Genomic DNA, 26252 nt, shown 5'->3' with positions numbered 1-26252 from the left:
CTGCTTCAAATTGTGACAAGTCATTACATCACTTGGAGAGGTGAGGGTGGGAGGGGCGGGTGAGTAAACATCAACACAAGGTACTGCCCTTATAAACCCGCTGAACCGAGTTCAGTTTCTGGCTCTGGCTAAGATCAGGAGTAAGTGATGTCTGATCCTGTCCTGCCCATCCCCTTCTTCGCCAACCCGCATTGCCCAGCGTGGTGAAGTACGGCCAAACAACCCCCACGGAGCGACGCAGCGTGCCGAGGGCCTTCATACAGCAGTAGATTGGCACTGCTGCATGTAACTAAGTACTCTACTGCATTCATCGCCGGCCAAAATACCCCATAGTGTCGTGCAGAGGCGGGGATCGTGTTTCGGTCCGGGGTGAATCAGGGAGCAGGCTAGAGGCTGCGCCGCGTGCTGGCGTGTTGCGGCACGCCCTCACGCCTTGTCGTCGTCCTCATCGGCGTCGTCGCGTCACCGCGAGGCAGAGCGGCGTTCTCGCGCTGCGGCCTTCTGCAACGGCCGATTCGCACGAGGGCGACCGGCCTCAGCGCCGTTTCGGTCATCGAGCGCGATTGACTCGGGGCCCCCTCCTCCTCCAGCAAGCCCCTCCCCTCACCCCCCGCCCCTACCCCCCCCCCTTCCTCCGACTCGTACAACCATCGCGAACGCTCGCCGCCGTTACCTCTCCTGGGCCGCGGCGAGCAAGGCCTCCCAGCGGTGCGAGAGGGAGGCGAGCTCCCCGAGGATCCGCTCCCGCTCGGCGGGCTCCGCCAGCTCGGCGATCTGCTCGCCCTCCCGCCGTAGCACCTCCACCCTCGGCCGGTGGTCGTCCAGGAGGTGCTGCAGAAGCTGTGGGCGGCGGGTGGGTCAGGTGACCGACGCGAGTCGGCGACGGAGGCTCAGCGGTGAGACGCAACACAAAGGGCAAGGTGGTCTGCCTCTTTGCGGGTTACTTAGTTTGTCGACTGTCTTGTGTCTGAAGGTGGCCGGGCAGCTCACTGACGAAATCCTGGGTTCAAATTAAGTGGCAGGTGATGGCAGTACAGCAATGGATTCTTGAGTCCATATGTGCGGAGCTTTGAGAGTTATCCCATCGTATGCCCGGTGGGGTTTTTTTCGACGGGTACTCCAGTTTCTCCCGATACAAACAAACCACCTACGCACTCCTTAAGAAGGACAGGCTGAGTGAGGCATCCCGGCGTAATTAAATGGCATTTTTATTGAACGTATTTCAGACGGCCAGTGTCAGGGCTCATGAGTTACTCAATAAATTATATAAGAGGCAATTGCTCACGAGGCTTAAATATAGGCTCCACCACCTCTGGCCGTAATCCTAGCCCTTACTCAGCACGAGATAGCCCAAGCCATCCATCAAAACCCTGACCCCTCAGCTCTAACCCTTGCCCTCAGCTTTAACCCGTCGCGAGAATGGTCAGAGGTCATGGCAAACCCACCTTCTGCTCCTGCAGCTGGGCCCGTACCACCTTGTACTCGGCCGCGGGGGGTTTCTGCCCGGCGATGAGCTCCTCCGTGTCGGCGAGCCAGCCCAGCAGGGACTCGAGGGCCTCCTGGAATTTTCCGCAGTGGAGCAGCGCCTCTTGCAGCTTGGCAGCCCGCTCGGCCACCTTGCAGGAGAGACATTCCGACGAGGCGACAGCATTCGATGCACGCCTGCACCTCTCTAGCTTCACCCGAAGCGGCGGCGGCGGCGGTCAGCGCCGTCGCAAGGGGCGGGGGGACGTGCCGAGGCAGCTGGTCGCACGCGGTGAGTTCTTGGAAGTAGATTCTGCAGTGTCGCCTTCCGCGACGATGCACTGCTTGCTGAGAAACTCCCGCGTCGACACGTCTTGAGATGTGCAGACTTACCACGGAGAGAGACGCAAAGACTAGCCTAGGTCCTACAAAGTGACACAGGATCCATGGGAAATAGTGGCGTAGCTATCGAGCGTGTAGGCGGTGGGCGCCGCGGTGGCGAGATGTTAACTACCTCGCCCGGTATACAGGAGGTCGTGGGCTCGATCCCGACCCTGATGCCTGTTGTATATTTGGAGCGTACACGTCTTTCTCCCCGTGGTCACGTGGATTTTTCACCGGGTCCTCCGGTTTTTCCCCTCCACATTTAGACTCAACATCACGCGCTTATTTGGCCACTATAAATTTCCACGTGATGAAAGGCCCCTACGTTGAGCTCTCATTTGTGATAACCAGGCCGCTTCTGAAAAAGACCTACATAGCTGCTCAGTGGGGCCTTACCTGGTAAATAAAATTGTATTATTTAAAAATGCACGTGGGGGCCCTTAGGCAGAAGGGGCTCCAAGCTCCGGCATCAGCGAGCGGGGGAAAGGCCGGACGGTGTACGGTGCCGCCCCCGCTCCGTTGCAAGCACCAAAGGCCAGAGGTCGCAAACGGGTTTTGATTCCTTACCCGTACCCGGCCGCACCAGGGTCGCAAATGGGTACCCGTACCCGGCCGGGTACAGGTATCCATTTCCTACCTGTACCCATACCCTACCCGAAATGAGTGACAAACAGTTACTCACCAGTGACTCACGGCCTACCCGCACCCAGCCGCACCAAGATCGCAAACGGGTACCCGTACCTGGCCGGGTACGGGTAGCCGGGTATCGGGTAGGGTACGGGTATCGGGTACCCGGTTGCGACCTCTGCCAAGGGCCCACGGCGACCGCGCCACCGCGGCGGCGCACGCACCTTGGTGTTGAGCGTGTTCCAGCGGCTGTTGGTCTCGTCGGCGTCGCTCTCCAGAGCGCCCGTGTCGGCAGACTTGGCCGCGCTCTGGATGAGCGCCTGGGCCTGGCGGTTGAGGGCCTGCATCTCCACCTGCAGCGAGTCCACGTCGCTCTTCTGGAACGCCTGCATTCACGCAGGGAGAGAGAGAGAGAGTGAGAAGGAAGCCCGGTTATTTCACGATACCTCTCTTTACACGGGGGGGGGGGGGGGGGGGGGGGGTGCGGTGCAATGGTTAGCGCACGACGCCATTCACTGCACCACCTCACTTAAGTATGAAGGCTTTTCAAACTGACTCGCAATGCCTGCGCATTTGCGGGGAATACATGGCCGGTGTGGTGGGTGGGTTGGTGGCGTGACCTCAAGGCGCAGGTGTGCATGATGATGTCACAACCGCGCACTTGCCCGCCAACTAACCAGCCAGCCAGCAATACTTTTCTTTGAAAATAATAATATAGTATGCAATGCAAGTATTAGTATTGACAAATGCTTCTAGCACAATATTATTAGGCCTTGGTTCGCCATTAAGTGATAAGTGACATCACCACGGCGCTTGTGCCAGGCTAGGTGCACTTTGAGGCCACGTGAAGTGTGGAAGGCTCGCCGGCAGTAGGTCTCAGAACAGACCCAAGTGTTATGGGTGGATTGACCGAGATGACTGACAGTTGCACCACCTGTGCTCGTCACTCCACCAACTTGCTGTGCTTAACAGGTACAACAAGAACAACTGCCATTCGCCACTGAGGAGGAACCACAGGTGAGCGGGAAAGGCAGCAGCAGCAGCGACGCTGATGAACCGGTGCCCAACAATTGCCCAAGCTCTGCTGACCTCCACATATTAAAACTCCTTTCTCGAAAACTCATTTTTGAGTTCAGTTCGTTGTCCACGCCCCGCACCTCCGATTGGCACGGACGGCTCCGCACGGTGCGAAACAAGTTCAACGCACGTACACGCAAGCGCCGCGGTGACGTCACCGCGGCGCTTGCGCCAGGCTAGGTTCACACAGACATATCTGTTGAACTTCTTTTGCGCCGTACATAGCCAACCGTGCGCAGCGGAGGACCACAAACAAAACACAAGAAGCAGACACAGACACAAAGGGCCACAGCTCCCCCATGCATCATCATGAAAGAGCACTGGGTGCTCAGTGCCGTCAACGAGCACGTGTTGAGAGGCTGGCGGATTACGAGCGTGAGATGATAACGTGGACCAGCACCACGCACGTGCCTGGCCGCCTTTGTCTCACTACTGCCTGGCCACATTTGTCTCACGAGCGATTAAGGGACGAGCGAGGGGGGCGATCCATGGGGCAAGTTGATCCCTGGACGACCATCGTTACGCTAATGCAGCTATGCTCAAGGGGAATGGGGGCACGGGTCAGGGTTCATTTACCAAGGGAGAGGTCACACCAGTGGAAGAGCACTACAATCACTCTGCTATGTGGATGTGGCTTCCAAGGCTTAAAGGAAGACCCAGCCACAAAACAAACAGCGCTAATCTCGTGGAAGTATCTCGTAAAAATAAGGGTCGTGTGCGAAGAGGCCAAATGCCCTTTCTAGAGGGGCTCTCTAGATCTCCCCCGAGCGGAGGCCCTTTCCGCGAGCAGTGGCACGGACAAGAAATTGCAGGGCTGCACCTTTGCCTCACGAGACAGAATAACTATAAACACCGTGATGTCTAACCTCTTCTTTCCCGTATGCGGGTGAACCGCTGAGGCACGACCACAACAGCTTTGCACACAGCTGTGTACAAGGTTAAATAATTTATCTGCAAATGCTGCGTTGGCAGTGGTGCATAAGCACAGTGAACAACAACAACACCAACTTACACATTCGTCAACAACACTGCAGCTTTAGCAAAAAAATGGATACGACAGCCGACGTTTCGGGCAATGGCCCTGCTTCAGGGCACACAGAGAGACCAGGGGGGTAGTGGTGCGCACAGAGTCTGTGTTCCCACTCGGTTCCCTCTGCTGCTGTTGCCCTCCAATGTTGGAGGCACTCTGCTGATGTCACGGTGCCATCACTCCCGCACGTTTTCCGATAAGCACGGTTTGGCTACGTACCGTGCGAAAGTAGTGGAACACGATGTTGATTTGAAGCTTTCGTGACCGCAGGAATCAATACCCTTCATTGGTTCTTTCGGTAAAGTCACGTAGGTATAAAATTAATCGATCACGACGTTTCGATCGCAACACAAGCAGCCGTCATCAGGTGAGATAAACACAGCAGGAGAACTGCTGATGTAGGAGAAAGAGCTGCTGCAACAAGAGGTTATATAGAACAAACATACGCCACGGTACCATCACTCCCGCACGTTTTAATACGCACCTCCGATTAGCACAGGTGGCTACGTACGGTGCGAAAGAAGTTCAACGTAGTTACGATGTCACTGGCAACTTTAAAATCTCTTCTTTTTTTTCCTTCTCACTAACGACGCTTCAAAGTGTTGTGGGACAACGCAGGACAACACGGGCCTAGGTTTTGTTGGGGTGTGATGATGCATGTACGTACATGCGCCGCATCAATCAACTCGGGGAATAACATCGGACATTCAGCTAGAGACACGCGCGTCTGCCTGATGCCTGAGCCACCAGAGGCGCTACCATTCAATGCGACATTACAACAGCAACAAGGATCGATTCTCAAATCCAAAATCAACCCCCGAATTGCAACACGTCAGGTGACTCATTCCACCTCTATTAGGCAGAGATCTCAACAATCTTATCTGTCCCTACAACTATTTTTGTTTTACACATGGCTGATGGAATGTGTTGATAATACTCTTGATTTCCATGCGGAGGGAAAGATACGTTTAGGGGCCGTCCATAAATGACATCACGCGATTTTGGACGATTTTTGACTGCCCCCCCCTCCCTCGTCACACGGCGTCACAAAAAGTCAGACCCCCCCCTCAAATATGACGTCACAAAGCTCTGCCCCCCCCCCTCCAAAATAAAAAAAACATGCTTCAAATCGCTTTAAACTATTGTCATTGTGGTGCGTATTTAATGTGCCGCTGCACTCTGATGTTGTAGGAGAAAACATTTACTAAAAAGTATATTTAATTAAGTAGAACGTGTCGTCTATATTTATTTCAAGTTGCGCATTTTTATGTGACGTCAGATTCCTCAAACCCCCCCTCCCCTCGTCACACATCGTCACAAATGTCTGACTCCCCCCTCCCCCCAGGTGCGTGACGTCATTTATGGGCGGCCCCTTATGTGGCGTAGTCTTCTTCTCCCCCATAAGGCTGATGTTGATGTCGAGTAACAGCTCTTATTTGACCTGCGGCGATGGAGCCAGACAATTGAGTCAAGGGCAGCGTTGTGCTGTGTGAGTTTGTGGGTCTCTATGTCAGCCTATTGGTCTCTACGTGAGTTAATGGGTCTCGATGTGAGTCTATGGGTGTCTACGTGAGTTTATGGGTCTCGATGCGAGTCTATGGATCTGTACGTGAGTTTATGGGTCTCGATGTGAGTCTATGGGTCTCTGTGTGTACATTTTGGGCCTGTGCAAGCCTCTGGGGTCTCTATGTGAGTTTATAGCTCTCAGTGAGAACCTATCGATCTTGACTTAAAACTTTCGTGACTGCAGGAATTCATATTCTTGATTCCTTTTGGTAAAGTCACGTACAAACAAAAAACAAGAAATACAATTAAAAAAATAAAAATGTAAAATAAAAATTTAAAATAATAAAAGTTTTCTATCTCCGTGATTTTACTGAAAGAACCAGATAATTGAGTCAAGAGTAGCGGTGTGGTGCATCGTTGTGATGATGCCTCCTTCATATTTGTGAATCGGGTCATTGGATCTCTGCTTGTTATATGCTGCACAGGTCTGTTCTGGGTGACCACAGTCTCCGCGTACTGCTGGAGAGGATTTAATTTTCCATGTGTGACTCAAGTAACCGCATCTGCCACGGGGCCATAGTATCGTCTGCTTAGTTATTACGTGCTTAATATACTCCGCAACTGGCGCGAACGATTCTTCTTCTTGGTTCTTTCGGTAAAGTCACGTAGAAGGGAAATAATAAAATATTAAAAATAAAACATAATAAAATAATTCTCACGACGTTTCGGCCACAACGCAAGCAGCCGTCCGACAGACCTGTTCTTCACCTGAGGACGGCTGCTTGCGTTGTGGCCGAAACGTCGTGAGAATTATTTTATTATGTTTTATTTTTATTATTTTATTATTTCCCTTCTACGTGACTTTACCGAAAGAACCAAGAAGATGAATACCTGCAGTCACGAAAGCTTTAAATCGAAAAAGGCGCTGAACGATTGTTTTATGTTATTTACGATGTACGTTCTGCTGGTTTTTTGAAGCTGTGCGTTTCGTCATTCGGCATCGTCATTCACAAGAGTAGGAAGCCGCGGCGCCCACAGTCAGGAGGCCAAATATAAAAGGTGAAAATTGGCAGTAAGAAATAAATTAGAAAGAAATCCTAACGATAATTGTTCCCGCTGTCGCCATGGTTACGGGCATCTGTCGCTAAAGACGAAAACGAATGTTAATGCGGCGTTCGCACGGTTAAATAAAGGACGTCGATCAAATCGCAACCTCAAGGGACATCCCCCTCCACCGCGCCGCTCACAGGGGGAAACAGCTCACTGGCGTGGCCGAATCGGAACATAAACAAACGCACGCCGTCCGGGAGACATGAGCGAGCCCATGAATCTAATGCCGTAAATCCCAGGCTTTTAAGCGGCGAAGAACACATGAACTTGGGATAGCCGGCGATAACTAACCGCGGATGAGACTGTAAATAAAATTCTAATTAATCCGCATCGCATCCGGGGGCACGGCGCCTGCACGCTGGCAAGGCGCAGTGTTATTGGGGTTCAGAGGTCGGATCAAAGCAGGCTCAACGCGGATCCGAATTGATTACGCGCCGGAACGCGTGGACAGACGCACGTATGCGAGCAAGGCCATTTATAACCCACCAAGTCGCCTGCTTTATGTAATTGGACACTGCTCTTTTTTGGGATCTATTACAAAAATAAAATCAGCCCACGTACCGCCAACAAAACAACTGAAGCATAGTAATATAATAATGACTTATTTATCCAGGAAAGCCACACTGAGTTGGGAGGACTTTTTATCAGGAGGGTCATCCATTGGGGTTTCATTTTAAGATGCTTTCTGCCAATGTATGACGAGCGGCGTTTGTTATACCCGTGGGAGGAACCGGGAGGAAACTCGGAGCACCCGGAGAAAACCCACGCATGCGAGAGGGGGCAACACTCCATCCCCGTGCAGATTGTAACAGATGGTGATTGGTCCACTTGCCGTACCGACTCCTCCTGGCGAGCCAGCGTATGGCACCTCGACGCGCACGGGAAGAGAGTTTCACGAGATTCGTGCGAACCACCGACCCTCACTGCCTCCGCAGTGGTGGACTATTTACAGGCAGCCACGTGCATAGCCACCACGGCGAAACGTCTGTAGTTTGGTGCTTCCATTTGTTTTTCCGTCGGCTGCAAATATTTTTTTGTGTTGACAATATTTACTAACAGAATAGTTATTATTGTTTTTCTGCGGTGACCGGGTGCCTCAAGGCTGAGAGAACTCAGCGGGGCTGCTCGCTGTGGAGGCCTGGATGAAAATCTGGGATTCAACTTCCTGTGACTAAACTGGATTCTCAAGTGAATCGAGTTGATGGTTGTGGCCAGGTCACCAACAACCATTAAAACTGAAACGCATTTGTCTTTCACTTCCTTCGGCTACATCCTTCGCTAATGTTCAACTACCGCGTTATCCGGTTTAGAAGACGCACTCTTTCCCCTACATTTCAAAGTACAAGTGGGGGGGGGGTGGGGGGTGAGTCTCATGATGTGTGGTCGTGTGTGTGTGAGAGCGGCAGTGTAGCGGTTAGCGCGCTGTGCTACGAAGCCGGTGACCCTAGTTTGATTCCTGCTCACGGCCAACACCGGTGACGATTATCTGAACTGGGTCCCTGGCCTCCCCTAGGTCGACTCAGCCTGAAATGAGTGCCTAGCGCGGTGTGTAAACATCATCACTAGGGGGTCAAAGGCGGCCGGGCGTGGTGCTGGCCACCCACCCCCTCGTGTGCTCTGCCGGACTTCATAGTCGCTCCCTAACGACACTTGCCCCGACAGTCTGTTAAGGCTACACGGGGGGGTCTTTGTCTTTGTGAGCGCAGATTTGAATAACTTTACTGACACCGGGCACAATCGTGGAGGTGTCCGCCTCACTTTCCGGAGCGCCTTATCGTCCGGAGAATACGACGCTAAATGCGTTGAGGACCTGTGCTCGAGCCACGATGGGAAAATGTGGACGAGAGAAATGGCAGCAGAGCGAAATGGACTCCTGAATCCATCTTCGTATCATCATAATGTACGTATGTATGTTGAAATTCTTTCGCGCCGTACGTAGTCAATCACGCTAATCGGATGTGCGGGGGAAGGACAACAAACTAAGCACAAAGCACGCGTGGGTTCACACGCGTGGATCATTGTACGCCTGGGTTCACAGGTGCATCGGACGTCAGTGTCAATTTCAAAACCGTGCACGCAGAGAGCACGTGCCACATGCGGTAAAGAGGCATGTGTCGCATGAATGGCCTTGTAATTTAATTTCGAACGTGATGTATTTAATACGCAAAACACATGTGCAATCAAACCGCGGGGGTACTGCGAGTCTGGAACGCACGTTGCCGTTGATAAATGGCGTGCTCATTTTGGACATGAGCGTGTATCAACCCAGAGACTTGTCATGCCCAAGAGCTTGGCTGCAATAGTTCAGCGAATGTCAAAACGGGGCTTGTCTGTGTTTATGTGTGTATGTGTGTGCGTGTGGGGAGCGGTAGTGTAGTGGTTAGCGCTATGCTGCGCGAAGAACCCCGGCCACCCGAGTTCGATTTCTCGCTCACGGCCAACACCAGTGACGATTATTTGAACCGGCTCTGGGCCTCTCCTAGGTCGACTCAGCCTCAAATGAGTACCTGGTGCGGTGTGTAAACATCGCCACTAGGGAGACAAAGGCGGCCGGGCGTGGTGCTGGCCACCCACACCCTCGTTTGCCGTGCTGGCCTTCATAGGTGCTCGCTAACAACACCTGCCCCAACAGTCTGTTCAGGCTACACGGGGGATCTTTGTCTTTTGTGCGCGAGTGCTGACTTGTTGTTGTTGTGCTGACTTGGCACAGGAAAAAAGATATCTCCGGCGCAGCGATTTAACAACAACAATAACTTCAACTTGTAACGTGCCGCAAAGTTCATTCGCTCTTAGAGAGAGAGAGAGAGAACCGGACTCGTGGACGCGAGGAGGCACCACAGGCAAGCGGGAAAAGGCAGCCAGGCAGTGAGGCAGCGGCAAATTACACACTCCCCAACCCCTCCAAGCTCTGCCATCCTCTATATATCAAGATGTTATCATGTACGTATGTTTGTTTAACTTGTTTCGCACCGTACGTGGCCAACCGTGACAATCGGAGTGTTTACATGTGGGAGGAAACTGCGGCAACCGGAGGAAACCCATGCATGCGAGGGGGCAACACTATATTCCCATTCAGATGGAACAGGCGAAGTAGACATTCGTTTGTGCCTCCTTCTCCTGACAAGCTAGGGTATTAAATTATAAACTATTTTATTTCAATCAGGGAAGGCCCACTGAGCTATATAACGTTTTTTTCAGAAGGAGCCATAGCCAGAAATGATAGCTCAACAAAGTGGTTTAGCACGTGGCAAATTGATAACAGCCAAATGCTCTAAATGCGTGTTTCTCAATGTGGAAGAAAAAACCGGAGGAATTGGACAAAAAATCGACGCGACCACAGGGAGAACACGCAAACTCCACGGGTTGGGATCGAGCCCACGACCTCCTGTATACCAGGCTGAGATAGGTAACATCCAGCCGCCATACGGCGCCTCGACACTCACGGGAAGGGAGTTTCAAAGCATCCGTGCAGTGATCCACAAACCCTCGCTGCCTCTGCCAAATGGGTACGAAGGAAAGAATGCACCCAGGCTAGACAGGGCATTCAAAGATTCTAAACTATCAATAACGACAACATATGCTGTCACTGGAACAAGATATGCGGTTCCAGCATTTGGCCTTATCAGTCACCTGCGTAGCCACGAACTCTGACCATCATCGCTGTCCATGGACGATGATTATAATCGACCTCGAGGGATCCCAGATGATGATGGTGACAGGCACCACCGCGCGGCTCAGCTCCTCAAGATGGAACGCAGCACTTCACCGCAATGTTTCATCCAGATTACTCGTAGCCTCGTACGTGCAGCTGACAATAATAGTAATATTTAATTTCATTTTGCCGGGGGAAATGCCTCACTGAGTCGCAAGGGACCTTTTCAAAAAGGTTCTGAATTCGGACGTCTGCTGAATGCGATCAGCGAGAGGTTTTGCTTCAATGACTCTTTTGACATGTGGGAGGAAATTGGAGTTCCGTACCTGGAGGAAAATCCACATATTTTGAGGGTCTTCAAAGGCTCCTCACAGATGGATTGAAGAATCCATTTCTGCACTGTATTTATCTCATTCCCTTCATGCTTACAAGCATCTAGTGCGAAAGACAGAACGATTATACGTATGTCTATTTTGCTCTTTGTTTTTGGTGTTCACAAGAGGCATCTAGATTTGTCCCCCGACACCATGGAATTCCCGCAGGAGAAATAAACAGCGCTCACTCCAGAAAATCTGCCGCAACGCATTTGCACATCAGCACCGTAAACACAGCCTCGGAACCATCGACTTCTGGCAATGGTTATGCCTCGGAGAAGAAAACGATTAGATGGAATATGAACGTAATAAAAAAAAACAATTTTCGGATTTAATGCATTTTTTTTTATTTTTGGACGCGAAACTCCTGAGTATGGCACACATCGCGACCGTGTACAGTGCGCTCGTGAGCTGCTTTCTTTGCCTGCGTTGTTTGCATAGCCGAGACTCCTGCAGCTAATTCAGGCAGAAAAATGAGATAAAATAAATAAATAAAGGCCGGCGGCGGGCCGACCAACGTGACCCAATAAGCTGGCATCGGTCACGAACGGCACCGATGCCAACTCGGAGGCGCGTGAAGACCATCGGTCAGCAAAGTCTCGCCGCCCCGAACCACCGTCCCTCCACGCATCCACTCCAGCGTCCACATAACAGCTCAAGCAACCGACCTCATCATCATCGTCGTCGTCGTCGTCGTCAGCCATGATAAATCCACCGCTGGATGAAGGCCCTCCCCAAGACGCCGAACGCCGCTCACGATGCCAGCGATGCAACAAGCCATCCAGCGACATGCACAGGGATCGATCTCTTCGCTCCGTCTCCTCGACGGACGTGCTACATCGGACGCGCTAACAATTCTTTATTGTAAGCGACCGACTTGATCGTGATGAACAATCATTTGCGCCCATTTGTCAATCTGCTGTTGAATGAAGGGGGGTTGCACTTTTAAATCAAGACTGTGTTGACGGTTGTTGTCTTTCTCCCGTACCTCCGATTAGCGCGGTTGGTGACAGATGGTGCGAAAGCAGTTCAACGTGCGTACATCGTGGGCTAGCAGACCTCGACATTGCCATTTAGCTCCTGAACATATGTCTGCCGTGATGCGGCAAGCAGAGAACAGAATGAAGGTGAAACAAATGTTAAAATTGCGCTCTCGGTTTTGTTGAGCCGTGCTTGTTTTTTGTTGAAACTAAAGTCACAGATCACGCCGAAGACAGTACTTAGATACACGGTGGCTGTGCCACGGAAGAGACATGCACCCGTCTTATTATTATGACTATTTCTAGATTTGAAGCTTTCGTGACTGCAAGGATTCATATTCTTAGGTTTTAACGGTAAAGTCACGTAGGTAAAATTTTTTTTTAATTAATAAAAGTAAAATAAAATAAAAATCACGAAATTTCGGAGGCAACACAAGCTTCCGTCTTCAGGTGGAACCGTCACAGCATGCTAGCTGTATCAAGTGAGACGTGCGAAAGCAGTTCAGCTATCGTGCTGTGACGGTTCCACCTGAAGACGGAAGCTTGTGTTGCCTCCGAAACGTCGTGATTTTTTATTTTATTTTAATTTTACTTTTATGAATTTTAATTAATTTTTTACCTACGTGACTCTACCGAAAAAACCTAAGAATATTATGACTATGCTTGGGTTTACCCAGGAAAGCCTCACTCACTCTCAATGACTTGTTTTCAGGGGGGTCCTGACAAATGTTCGCAGTGGGGGGAGCGATGTTTGCTACGTGCACATCCAAATTGAGTAATTTGCGGTGTGTCATTCTTCAAAGTTGGCACTGGCACACGATGGCGTTTTTTTGCGAATGACGTCACGGGGATCTTTACCGTCCTCCGTGAAGCAGAGTAATTTCGCGGCTAACGCCACAGTGGCCAAATGTTAACTCCTTCGCCTGGTATGCAGGAGGTCGTGGGTTTGATCCTGAACCTGACGCCTGCTGCTGTATATTTGGAGTTTTAGTTTCTCTCCTCCCGTAGTCGGGTGGATTTTTCCTTGGGTCATCCGGTTTTTCCCTCCACATTTAGAATCAAAGTGCGTTTAGAGTATTTGGCTGCTATAAGTTTCCGCATGATAAGCCACTTTGTTGAGCTATCATTTGTGGCCAGATCGCTTCTGAAAAAGAGCTACATAGCTCAGTGGGCCTTACCTGGTCAAATAAAAATTGTTTAACCAGGGCGGCCTCTGGATTCGAACCGTGTGCCTCTGCAGCAAGTGGCCAACGCGCTACTGCTAGGGCCATGTCACCGCCCATATGAATGTGGAATTTCCACCACTGGCTGAGTGCCGGGAGTTTTTACGGCACACCCCTCTAGAGTAGACACGTACGTAAACAGTTTATCGTTTTTAGAAACCACTCCACAGCAAATGTCCTCTACGTGAACCGCTCGACAGTAAATAAACAACATTTTCAATGCAATACAATGTGGCTTAATGCCGCGTCGAAAACCGCCTTCATCTTCAGACACTGTTTATTTCACAGAGAGAGGCGGTCAGTCATGGCCAGAGGAGAATAGGAAGGTCTTGAGCCTGGACTTGAACAGAGGCAGGGAGTCGACAGCACGGAGGGCAGGGGGAAGGGAGTTCCAGACTATAAGGGCAGCGAAGCGTAACGAGCGACCGCCCACTGAGTGAAGGTTCACTGGGTGCTTTGATAAATAGCCTTGGTCACTGGAATGGGGAGTGCATGGAGGGGTGAGTGAGATGAGAGGTGAAATGTAGGTGGGCGTGTGGAGAGGACTGGAGTGAGATACGAGGTAGGAGAGTGCCAGGAGTGGAGTAGAGGGAGATGAGAGACAGGAGAGTGTGTGGAGGGTAGTAGAGTGAGGCGAGAGGGAACAGGCAATGATAGTGCATGGAGGGGACTGGAGTGAGATGACAGCGTAGAGGTCGGAGAGTGTGGACGGTAGTAGAGTGAGATGAGAAGTGAAAGATAAGTAGGGGTGAGTCCACCACTACAGAGCATACATCCGCTCTGGCAGTCACTCATTACATTTATTATGCACCACCGACAGACGAGAAGCATCTCCAGGTGCTTTCCGTGAGCATCTGTGTTATTTGGCCACAACAACACCATGCAGCATGGGGCCCGGAATTTCACTGCAAATACCTAAAATTCACGGCAAATTTACGGCAAATTCATGGAAAATATATGGCAAATTTATGGCAAATTCACCGCAAATTCACGGCAAATTCATGGCAAATTCACAGCAAATTCCACAACAACACCACGCAGCATGGGGCCCGGCATTTCACGGCAAATTCCTCCCGGCATGGTGATGAAGCATCTGGAGCAAATTACGAATCTGGCCGCTGTATCAGCGCCTCCACTTGGGGCCAGCGTGACACACACGATGGCATTCAGCACCTCACGATTTATACGAGAGCCCTGGGTTTCGTCGCGAGTTACCCCAAAATAAGCCGAATCAAAAGCATTCCGTCACAATTCATGAACAAAAAGTTTCTTGAGCTGTTCTACCCCATATTTGTTTTTTTATTAAAGACTCTTTGTGGTTGTCAGTTTACTTTTGTGTTGTCATGGGCATTGGTTTGAAGAGGCAGCAGAGTTGGCACTTGGGAGGTTGTGATTTTGAAACCTGGCCAAGGTTGTTTGGGCATCGTTATCATCGTTATCAGCCTCATTATCACAATCTCATCATTATCATCAACTCCAAAGTTTCATAATCACACAATCATCATTAACTTCAGTTTCATCATCAGTATCATAATCACCAGTCTCCACCTCCTATTCCTCATCATTCATCATCATCATCATGATTAATTGAATAATTTTACACTCAATCAACCACATCATCATCATCACCATATCGATCATCGTCAATATCTTTTCACCAACATCATCGTGGTAATCGCGATTAATCCAGCATTTGTAGATGATCACCATCTGGCGATCTACTACCACTCATTTGATTTATGAAAAACAACACTGGTGTTCAATGGGGAGATTAATTCTGTCATGGGGCATTTGAAAATTTCCACCACTGGCTCAGAAGGATCACTAGACATGACCCCGGGACCTTTTTGTACTTCGTCTTGTTATTCTTTCATTCGGTACATCTTATTTATTTGATTTTATTTATTTGATAAAAAAAAACCTTGAGTATGAGCCGGGTGGCAGGAATGATCACGGCCACCGCTGCATCCCTCTCCGCTCCCTCCCTCCCTCCCGCTCGCTCGCAGGATAAACAATCGGTGGCCTGCGTCGTGTCAGACTCCGCCGCGACAGCGGCACGAATGCGGCCCGACGTTTCCCGCCCGCGCCGAGAGACGGGGCGGCAGTGATCACCCCAGCGTCGCCCGCTTCGCTTTCCAATTCCATGAAACGTAACTTGTGGAAACGGAACTTTTTCCTGCACCGAGTGCCGCAGACAGGATGTGAAAGTCGCATTCCTGAGAGCACACGGTTAATTCTTTTTCTTTCTCCCCATCACCCAAACTCGGGAACGAAAGCCCTTTGCCTAAATCGCAATCCGGCGCCTCTGACCGTTATGTGCGCTAAATTAGTGCTCAATGTGCGGGGCGCGCTGCCAAAATATTTCACTCTTCCTGCCAAGGAATTCAAGCTCGTTTTTATATATTTTTTCACAAGATGACATCACCGTGCAAGAGAATGAGACTTATTCTGGCAGTGCGTACGCGTTTCTGGCTGCTCTTTGCGGGACCGTTATTACACGCGATTAAACATAGTAAAAATCAGTTTTGAGAAAAGAATTCCACGATTTCACATTTCACAAAGTGAATAATTCCTGTCTCGAATGCTTAGCGTCGTGTTTCACAGGCACTCTATTCCACGCCCAATAAACAACCCCATGTCTCCTATCGTAAGAGCCCTGAGTCTCTCTCTCTCTCTCCGTTGCCGCGAACGTCTCTCCACGCCTTTGTTTAATACGACCAAAAAAGGACAAAACCACACATTCTCTCCTGTGCGCGACTGAAATAAAACACTTCAAGGTGAAAATGAGAGCGAGTCAATGGCGCTCGCACGTATTCAGTTCTTAGCGGGCCACGTGGAGAGCCACGCAAGTCCACACAAGAGCACGCCATGATGGCCATGATCACTGTCAGCCAAGTTCAATCCACTGCTCGATGTATAATAATGTACAGCCCTGTATCTACACGGTACGTATATATCTATTGGATCGTTATTGATGGCGGACCGGGATCGCAGCGATGATGTGGATGAGCGCGAGTTGGAGAGCTTTTAGAAAGAGGTGAAAACATCATTTTCCATGCAGTGCTGGATGAAGGCCTGCCAAGGCTGTGCCGCTTGTAGCGATTAATTTGACCATACTTCACCACGCTTGGTCACTGCGGGATGGTGAAGGGCATGCACGTGACAGGTTCAGACATCGTACGTCGCCGATGTTGGCCGTGGCCTGGAGATCACAACACGGCGATAGAACCGCCGCACCACTGCCGCCGCCGCCACCCCCACAATTTATTTGGTGTCGTGGCATTTGGTTCACTCGTATTATCATTTTTTTTGTTGTAAACGTTGACTATTAGCGACGAAACAACGAGACATTCTATCCGATTTAAAATGCGAAAATCTGGGCCAGCTACTCTCGCCAACGAATCTCAGGAGGGATTTGCGTGACTTAATAAGAAAATTCAAACCTTCCAAGCGAGCTCTCCGAGCCTGGGATTGTGTGGTCCGCGCGTGCCCCCCACGCGTCCAGCGCGCAAGTAAATTTCACGCTGATTACGGCCAGTCCACGCGCCGAGCAGATGCCACAGTTCAATCAGCCAGCCCCAAGTCGCTCTCGGTAATAAACTGCACCCATGCTGAATGCTTGGCTAATGAACCACCTTGCTCTCTGGGACATTCCTGAAACTCGCAGATCTTCTGCATTGCTTGATTCCCAAATCAAATTCTTGTTGCAACAAGACTGGCCTCAACAGTCAGAATCTGCCGACAGGATATGTAACAACTCGTCGGCTCATCCCCTGTAATTGATGATGATTACGCTTCTCGATAAACGTGCATCGCCTCGTGTGTGTAGCAATTGACTCTTTGCAAGATTACGTGCTGAATGTTACACGTAGGGTGATGGAAGAACAAGATGGAATGGAGCGAGACCAGGGACTTACATTCGGAGCCGAACAATTCACACGGCAACACACCCCCCATCCCCCACCTGTGCACTGCTCCCACGTCTCACGAACATCAACGAAGCGAGCACAAACGAGACAAGGGAGGAGAATCGATTCTTGAATTGAGCCGTGACCCAACCTCCTGATTCCGACCGCCCCCCCCCCCCCGAGTCGAGACAAATCATTTAACCGTCACTTCCGCACCGAGTGCCAACAAAATCTCCCCGCGCGAGTCAAAAGTGTGTCGTGAACGTTTCATTTCGCGACATCTCAACTCGGCCCGGCGGGACCGCGCGCGACAGGCAAAACCACTCAACTCCCAATTTCATTTCATTTCGCTCCCCCCACCCGTCCAAAGAGCGTTCTGTAATCTCGAGCGCAGGCGACGGCCACCAAAACGCCGGAACGTTCCATCAAATAGGCACAGCCGGCATCGTCGGAGTGAGATGTCGAATTTTTAAACGAAGTGGAATGAGACCGGGAGCCACCGTGCTTCACTTGAGAACTCTGCGGCCAGATTCAAGCGCTTTTTTTTTGTTGCCAACGCTGGATCTGTCTTTGCGTTTTGCCAGAAGAAGGTAAAGTAAAAACATTTATCTTCTTGGTTCTTTCGGTAAAGTTACGTAGAAGGGAAATAATAAAATAATAAAAATAAAACATAATAAAATAATATAATAAAATAATATAATAATATTTTTTATGTTTTATTTTTATTATTTTATTATTTCCCTTCTACGTGACTTTACCGAGAGAACCAAGAAGATGAATCCCTGCAGTCACGAAAGCTTTAAATCGAAATAAAAACATTTACTTCAGGATTATTATTTTATTTTGTTTGTTGGCAGGCTCTTCTGAAAACGTCTTTGCTGCCCAACGGCCGAAAATAGAAAACGGCTCACTGCGTTACCAGGCGTCTTGCAGTTTTATAAATCTAATTCAAGGAAACGACAACAACGTCGTGAATTGCCGTGTACACATCTGCCAACGCGTTGTAACTGCTCGCTAATATCTCTTACTCTGAAATAGGAAGCACACAGCAACTAATATATTTCTTTACGCTCCGATTATGAACATTTTTCTTGTTTTTATCTCACTAAATATTGTGTGCCCCACCACCTCCCCACCATCCCCCCTCCCATAGCCAATTCAATACAAGCTCAGGAATTTAGCGGTTGTGATTTTATTCAAGATTTCATTCATTTTTTGCATTGTGTTTACCGTCTTGTTTGTACAATGTTGTTTGCTGCATTGCTCTAAATGTAACATTGCTCCTACTCTATGCCCATACATGTGTAGTGAGTTCAACTGAGTCACAGACATACTCTTTGGAGGCAACACATTATTTAACACCAACACACGGGGTAACTGCTCCTTAACACAATAACAACCTATGGTGGTGGACCACCAGGCTAACTACACTAATTTCAACGTAATTAGCTACAACAGACCGGACCACAGCTTGGGTCCATGTCCACGTGTTGGAGACTCGGTAGGACGTAGACGAAGGTTTCTTCAGGATGAACAACAACGCCGGTCCCTCTGGGGGGACCCGGCTTACATCCTCTGTGGCGTGGCTGGCTCTGCCCTTGGCCACGACCACCTTCCAGAATCCTCGAGCAGGATCTTGACCCTGACATGTGACCACCCCTCGCCCCCACTTGGGACCCCTTTGTAGACTTAACCGGTCACGTGTCCTCTGGGGTCAACCAGAGTGCCACGGCCCTGAGTAACCCCATTTCCATGGCCGGCAATCTCACACCCTCTCCTGTAGGGGCCGGACATGCACGCCGAGCGTGGCGCCATCCAGCGCTATCGATCAGCGCTCACCGATCCCCTCTAGGGCCGGTACTGCACCCACATCCTGCCTCTCTAGGGCCGGCATTACACAGTGACATCCCACAATGTCACTACACATGCGTACACACGTACAGATGAGGGCCTCCGCATGCCGCGTAGGCCGCGAGGGTTACGTGACCATACTTCACCACGCGGGTCAGTGCGGTTGGTCAATGGTGGGGAAGAGTACGGAGCAGCAATGGAGTTTTGCTGTGATGCCCCCTGCTGCCCACAACACCTACTGCACCTGTTTCTTCCCACGTGGTTGGTCGCCCATCCAAAACACTCTCCATGCTCAAAAACCTGCTGAGCTTCAAGGCCTCATCCCAACTCCGTTTTGGACGATCACACAGGAATGCAACTCGCGACTGCAAACTACAAAGGCACAATCGCCCTGGCTTCAAATCCACCCCCACCCCCAATCCTGCCTGGCTGCAGGCCCCCAGGCTTTGTGCGTGTCCGGGAGGTACCACATCAAGGCCGTCATTATAATATATATTGGGGGGGGACACACCCCCCCCCCCCCCCAATATTCAAATATGCTCAAAATGTCCCCCCCCCCCAATATATTGCTATAAAATAGATTTCTGTTCATATGATTGTGGTTATGGTTGTACTTTATTAATCCCTAATCTCTGTAATACAATACACTATTAGACATTATTGTAAAAAAAAAAGTCCATCCCATGTGTTAGTGAATTTTGTAATATTTTAGGCAGGAAATTCGTTTTCAAATTGAGATTTTTTTTTTTCCTGGGGGAGGACCCCCAGACCGCCTAGAAGATTTGGACCCCCCAATATTGACTCCATGGCTACGGCCTTGTACCACATCATTCGTCACATGCAGGATCATCAGCACGGTTCAGCCACGTGCGCGCCCTTCTCTCCTGTGATCAACGCTCCGAGGGGCTGTAGCTCTCGGAGCCCCCCCATTACCTCTGGGCACGTCATGCGCTGACCGCAGCAGACGCAGCTGTGGTGGCAGCATGACGGGAAATCCGGTAAAACAACAACAAACGTAACAACGTTATGTTTTATGTGCTACGAAGAGGGGCCATTGCCCGAAACGGTGCCTATTGTGGATTTTTTTGTGATTTTATTTTGGGGAGCAGCGTTATTGACGAGACGTGTTGAGTATTTATTTTTGTTAAATGTTCTTGTCCATCACGGCCAACGCAGCAGCAGCATCACCAAATCATTTATTTAGACCAGATATAGCCATTGTCAGGTCGAAGTGCTTCTGCTTACGGCCCTGAGTCAGTGGTGGAAATTCCACATTGCTATGGCAGAGATGAGCAGGTAGAAAACAAGAACTGTTGACATTCCACTTTGTGCAACGAATTTAAGAGACACGCAAGGACCCCGAGAATGTTTCGCCTTGTTTCCCCCCCCCCCACCCTCTACATCGTTCATCATTTGACGCAGTTTTATTCTCCCCGTTATCCTCAATGCATCATGAGCGTATCACTTGCCCACATCCTTGAATGGTCGATTCTCTCATGCGCACGTGGTCCGACGGTGAGCGTAAGGAACGCATTTTACTCGTCTGCTCATCGACTCCTGGGGGGGATGGTATGATGGGAAGAAGAATAGATTGGTAACTTTCATCGTTACCTGTGTATCGATAGTTCAATGTGAATGTGCCATTGTGTTGAGGGACTGCTGATGCTGTGTGGTGTCGTCTTGGTGTGGTCTGGGACTGTTGTTGTTGTTGTTATTACTGCCCACGCTTGATAAATCCGACTTATGAATAAACAATGTATCTCTTATTTATATTTAATGACTTACCGTTTTCTCTATTTTGCACTCCTATCGTTTATTTGTTTGTTGCTGTAACTTGCTGTACCCGCCCATGCTGGACATCTGTGAGAAAAAAAGAGCTTCATAGCTCATCGGATTCCTCCGGGTCTAAACACAGATTCTGATTCTCAAGAGATACGAGTTAACTTCCCCAACCGGGATTCGAACTCGCGACCTTTCCGCTGCCGGGACAAGCTCAGTAGCCAACGGAGCTTGTTTCAGGAGGCTTGCCAGCCACCTTGTCCACAGGGCGGACACGAACATGTTTCTCAGCCGGCCTCGGTCTGTTATCACAACCGTGCAGCCTCCCGCAACAATAAAGTTCAACACAGCAACGACGGCGCTAGATCTCCGTACAAATGAATTCCTGCCACACAAACGCAGATGCCCTTTCCCGGGATTGTCGGGGTCAAAGCAGGACAGCTGTCACCCCAAAGCTAACCAGCTGGACGTACAGAAGCGTCTGTATGGCCCACGTGTTGCTTCTGACTTTTTTAAGCTCGTCCATTGTTTAGCGCCTATTCGTCGTGTTTGACCACCACGGGAAAAGAGAACGATGGTGCGATGGTCGTCGATTTTTGAAGTCGCTTCTTACACTCACGATGCGTGAAGGGTAAATCGAATCGAGACACGTCGAGCCGTCCGCCTGAGGATCAATTGTTCAAGGTTTAAGAAACAAATGTGACGGGGGGTGGGGGGGGATGAGGAGAAAATAAAAACGAGATCTCGTTAAAAACGAGACAGAAAGAAAGGGATCACGACTCAGAGCCGTGACGATTCTTCCAATTTCTTGGGGGATTAATCGTGACATTCCTGGAAGGGGTTTTGTGAATCACACAACGATGAAGACACCTGTCTGTAGCGCTGGGCTAGTGCGGCGAGTACGTCTCTCACAAGCACCTGTGTACGGCCTGAGTCTTCTCCCATCATATAAAGTACGCTCTCTCCGTGAACTCTCCCGCGCTCAAAACAACTCAAATTAAAAGAAACGTGCCAAACATTCTAACGTCTGACCCTGCCCCTGAAAACAAGACTCTTGAGACTCGAGTGAAGCCTCTCTGGGTAAATAAGGACGGCATTATAATTGGACCGTGAGCACTTGACGATGAAAACAGCCGACCTTTCAAAATAAACCAACCCAAATGTGGAGCTTTCGTACAGCGAGAAACGATTTTGGGGGGCAGCGCGCCAGCCGGGGTGACGGCGGCGGCACAAAGCGCGCGATTCCCTTTTTCAAAACGGCGTGAGATGGGCGCTCGCTCGGACAGCTGTCGGCGGCGACGGTGCCACGATCGGACCGACGCAGCTACCGGCTGCCCCGCGACAACAACAACAACAACGGCGGCGGCGGTGGGCGCAAGCGGCGGAACCGTGGCGGGCGGCGCACGGTTGGGACAGCTGCGCCGCGTTTAAACGGCCAGTGGGGACCAATAACGGCGGGTTGTGATCGAGTTTCCCCAAAACACAAGAAGCGAGCGACAAAGACACGCGCCACCTGGCTGGAAACAAGTGGAGTTCGACGAACGGGTGGCCAACTCGATTGTTTACGATTCGCTTTACGAATCCTAAGCTCTGTCATCGTGGAGTTCTGACTTTTGCGGTGGTTGCGGTGGCCGCGTCATGCCACACCTGGCCTCGACACGTCACACCTTGACACGTCACACCTGGCCATGTCACACCTGGCCACGTCACACCTAGTTTTGTCACACCTGCTGCGTCAGACCACATCTGGCCACGTCACACCTGGCCACGTCATGTCACACCTGGCTTTGTCACATCTGGCCCCGTCACACCATACCTTGCCACATCACACCTGGCCGCCTTCAACACCACACCTGGCCTTATCACACTGCCTGCGTCAGACCGAACTGGACAAGGACCTCTCCACTTCCGGAGACATGGACTGCTCCGAGTGACCGGCCTGGGGTGTCGGGTGCTGCGTATGACCCTTTGCAGATCAAGCACTACCGCGTGGCAGTGGTTGGCGGAGTGGTGGCAGTGATGCAGGATCATCATCACTATTATCACCCCAATCGGGAGGATCATCTCGATTGCTGTCATCATCAACTTCACAATGTCACTATCATTCCTGGTCTCGTATGTACATCTCGCAAACACACACATACACTGTATATAAACACACACGCACAGCAGTATGAGTGAAGCAATGGTGCAGTGCTTCGCGCACGGCACTAAAAATTCGACAACACGACTTTGATTCCTGGCCACGGCTAACATCAGTGGCGAGCGATGTCTGAACCGGTCCTGGCCCCTCGCCTTCACGTACTGTACTTAATAGCCAGTGTGGTGAAGTATGGTCAAACAACACCCGTGACTTACACGGTGTGTGGAGAGAGGTCTTCATCCAGCAATGTATTGGCTGAGGGGCTGTAAATAATTCTGTTCTGAGAAATGATGGTGAGGGTGCATGATTACACAATGGCCATGTTGATTTTACACATTTTTGAGTGTTATTTGAAAATTATGGCTTTCCGGCCTGTACTGTTATTCCGTCATGATGGGGTTTTCTCACCATTTATAGTTTTGATTATGGTTGGCCTCGGATAAGCAAACGGGCCCCGTGATGTAGATGCAGGGGCCTCCACATATATGGTTCCCAGAGGCAGCCTTTGTAGCATTGAGCATTGGTGACTACTGTTAAGTATGCTGAGTTTCTTTTGCACCCTATGTAACCCACTGTGCTAATCGGAGGGGTGCGGGGAAAGGACAACAAACTAAACACAAAAAGCAGTTCTAAATAAATGAGTTTTGAATCTAAATGATTTAAAAGTGCACAGCTCCGGTGGCTTCCCAATTATGACATTAGTCCACCACGGCTCCTGCTGTAAAGTCGGTCACATTTCCTCAAATTTATTTAGATGGTGAGCTCAGACAAGGTGGAGGGTTCGCAATGCACTTGCGGCAGATTTCGTTTTTTTGCATCACGTGACATTTTTTTTTTCTACCACTACACGTTCCTGCATCTCGTCCCAAACCGAAATGTCGTCACGTCCGCCGCGTAACCCACGTGACGAACCCACGTGGCGATGGGACGCCGGCGATCGGGGCGCGATCGGTCGCCCCAAATGGCCAAAGACGCCAAAGTTCCACAGTCGACACCTGCTCCACTACCCCACCCCCCCCAAGGGTGCCGCAAATTTACATTTCATTTCAGCGTAACGTCCACACTGCACGCTCAGAGACTAAACGAATTAAGGCGAGAACGATGACAAATTGAGCAGCTTTCAGAATATATTTATTTAACTACTCTTTTTTTGTTGGACGGAGGGGAAATGTGATGACAATTATTGCCGGGAAAACTACATTTAAGGGCACTCTGAATTACGTTTGACGGCCGATGCAGGGGTTGTCACAATGACACTTTTTTTTAAATGTGCCACTTAAAAAAATTCGCCCCCTTAAGTCAAGTCAATGGGGTTGCGTGATCACACTCCACTGCACTGGTCGGTGCGGGTTTGACGAAGGTCGGGGGAGGGAGGGGGGCGAGGGGGGACCGGGGGGGCCCTTGGTCAGTTCAGATATCACTCACAACTCGTGTCTGCGAGGTCATTTGGCGTCCTAGCACGGTGCTGGAGCTGGCGCGCCCCTTCATTCACGACGAGCCACTTCGTTGAGCTATCATTTGTGGCCAGGTGCCTTCTGAAAAAGGGAGCTAAATATTTGTTTAGTGATCTGTTTACCTTTCCTACACTTTGCACCGCCATCGTGTTCTTGTATTGCTTGTTGCTGTAGCTTTATGACCCGCCCCGACTGGACATCTGCGACAAAGAGCTTTATAGCTCATCGGATTGCTCCCGTCAAGAGATTCTGATTCTTATTCGTCTCATACAGAAAATCTGCAGCACCCTTTCCAATCCACCAGCGGATGAACGTCCTCCTCATGCCCAGTCAGTCAAGTCCGTTGTCTGACCATGCTTCACCATGCTTGTCAGCGGAGGCTTGCGAATTAATCGATGGGTATCAGGACCGGTTCAGATGCCACTCGCGAGGGCGTTCAGGAAAAACCGGAGAGTGGTGAGACTTACCTCGCCGGCCGTTTGGCGGTCCTCATCCCCGTCGGTTTCGAGTTCGCGACGCAAGGCGCCGATTTCACTCCGCAGAATTTCGTCCAGGGAACCGGACTCCGACGGGGGGAGCAAGTCGTCAAAGAACAGGGGTTCGAAATCGCCGCACATGCCCGCCCAGCTGCGCGTCGTCGTCGTCGTCCGAAATGTCGCACTGCGACTCAAACACGTCGGCCGTCGAGTTCTCGTCCTGAGTGTCAAAGTCCGACAGCTCCGAGTCGGCGTCCTCCACGTCCGACATCTCCCACTGCTCAAACTGCTTCAGCCCCATCGATTCCCAGTTGGCGAGGCGGCCCTCCAGCTGCAACGCTTCGTGGTAGACAAAATCCTGGTCCTCCGACACGTCCACCATGGCCTCCTGCTCGAGGAGAAAGTCCTCCACGAGATCCAGGTCCTTGTTGAAGTTGTCCTCGTCTTCTGTGTCCATCAGCCGCCCGTCGCTCTCAGCTCGGCCTCCAAAGTCGCCGACCTCCATTGCCAGAGCGTCGTCAACGCTATCGTCTTGATATCCATCGTTCGGTTGCACCTCTGAGTTCTCGAAATCGCTTATCTCCAAGCTGCAGCCTTCTTGATGTTGCTCAACACTACTTTGGTCCATTCGGTCCTCTGCAACTTCCTCATCCTCCTCCAGGAACTCGTTGGGTTCTTGAGCAGGCTCCTGATTTGGCTGCAGGTCTTCCACCATGGCCAAACCCGACACATCTGGCTCCTCAACAGAGCCATCGGCGCTCCGGAACTCCACCGGAGTCACGGAGACATCCTCGAAGGACGCCTCCTGCTCACGAGTACAACCGTCCCCGGCAGCCTGCGCATCCCCTGCCCGCTGCGCGCTGTCCAGTGGAAGGTCCGACGCGGCCGAGGACTCGCCGCTCTGCTCCGAGGCCGCCGTGGCCTCCGGCAGCGGAGAGCTCACGCGCTCGGACGCGGCGGCACCCTCCGATTCCTCCGCCACGTCGCGTAACCGCGGATCGCACTCGACCGGCGCGCCAGTCGCACGGGCAGCAGTTCTGTCCTCGGCAGCGGTCGCTTTCCCCGACGGAGCAACAGGACAGCCGTCCGTGCCGTCGCCGCTGATCGCCGTCGGCCTCTCCCGCGTCCTGCCGCGGCAGAGAAACCTTCGGCCTCGGAACGTCGAGGGAACGGAGAGACTCGGCGGCGGCGAGAATCTCCGCACCCTCCAGGAT

The 26252-nt window shown here is 50.9% G+C and overlaps 1 protein-coding gene across 21 annotated transcripts in view; it reads right to left on the bottom strand.

The window, feature by feature from the left end:
- LOC133352837 (microtubule-actin cross-linking factor 1-like) overlaps positions 1 to 26252 on the bottom strand; it is a 326018-nt gene that overhangs the window by 64441 nt on the left and 235325 nt on the right. For all 21 annotated transcript variants that reach the window (XM_061568768.1, XM_061568771.1, XM_061568769.1 and 18 more), the window contains 3 exons: positions 2700 to 2861; positions 1446 to 1616; positions 674 to 840 (listed from right to left, as the gene is read on the bottom strand). In XM_061568768.1, coding sequence (XP_061424752.1) covers positions 674 to 840; positions 1446 to 1616; positions 2700 to 2861 — 500 coding nt within the window. The remainder of the gene's footprint in view (positions 1 to 673; positions 841 to 1445; positions 1617 to 2699; positions 2862 to 26252) is intronic.

The sequence above is a fragment of the Lethenteron reissneri genome, chromosome 42 (assembly GCF_015708825.2).
Source record: "Lethenteron reissneri isolate LAM-NWPU_2019-01 chromosome 42, ASM1570882v1, whole genome shotgun sequence".
NCBI classification, from domain to species: Eukaryota; Metazoa; Chordata; class Hyperoartia; order Petromyzontiformes; family Petromyzontidae; genus Lethenteron; species Lethenteron reissneri.
This window is presented reverse-complemented; position numbering and strand designations above follow the sequence as displayed.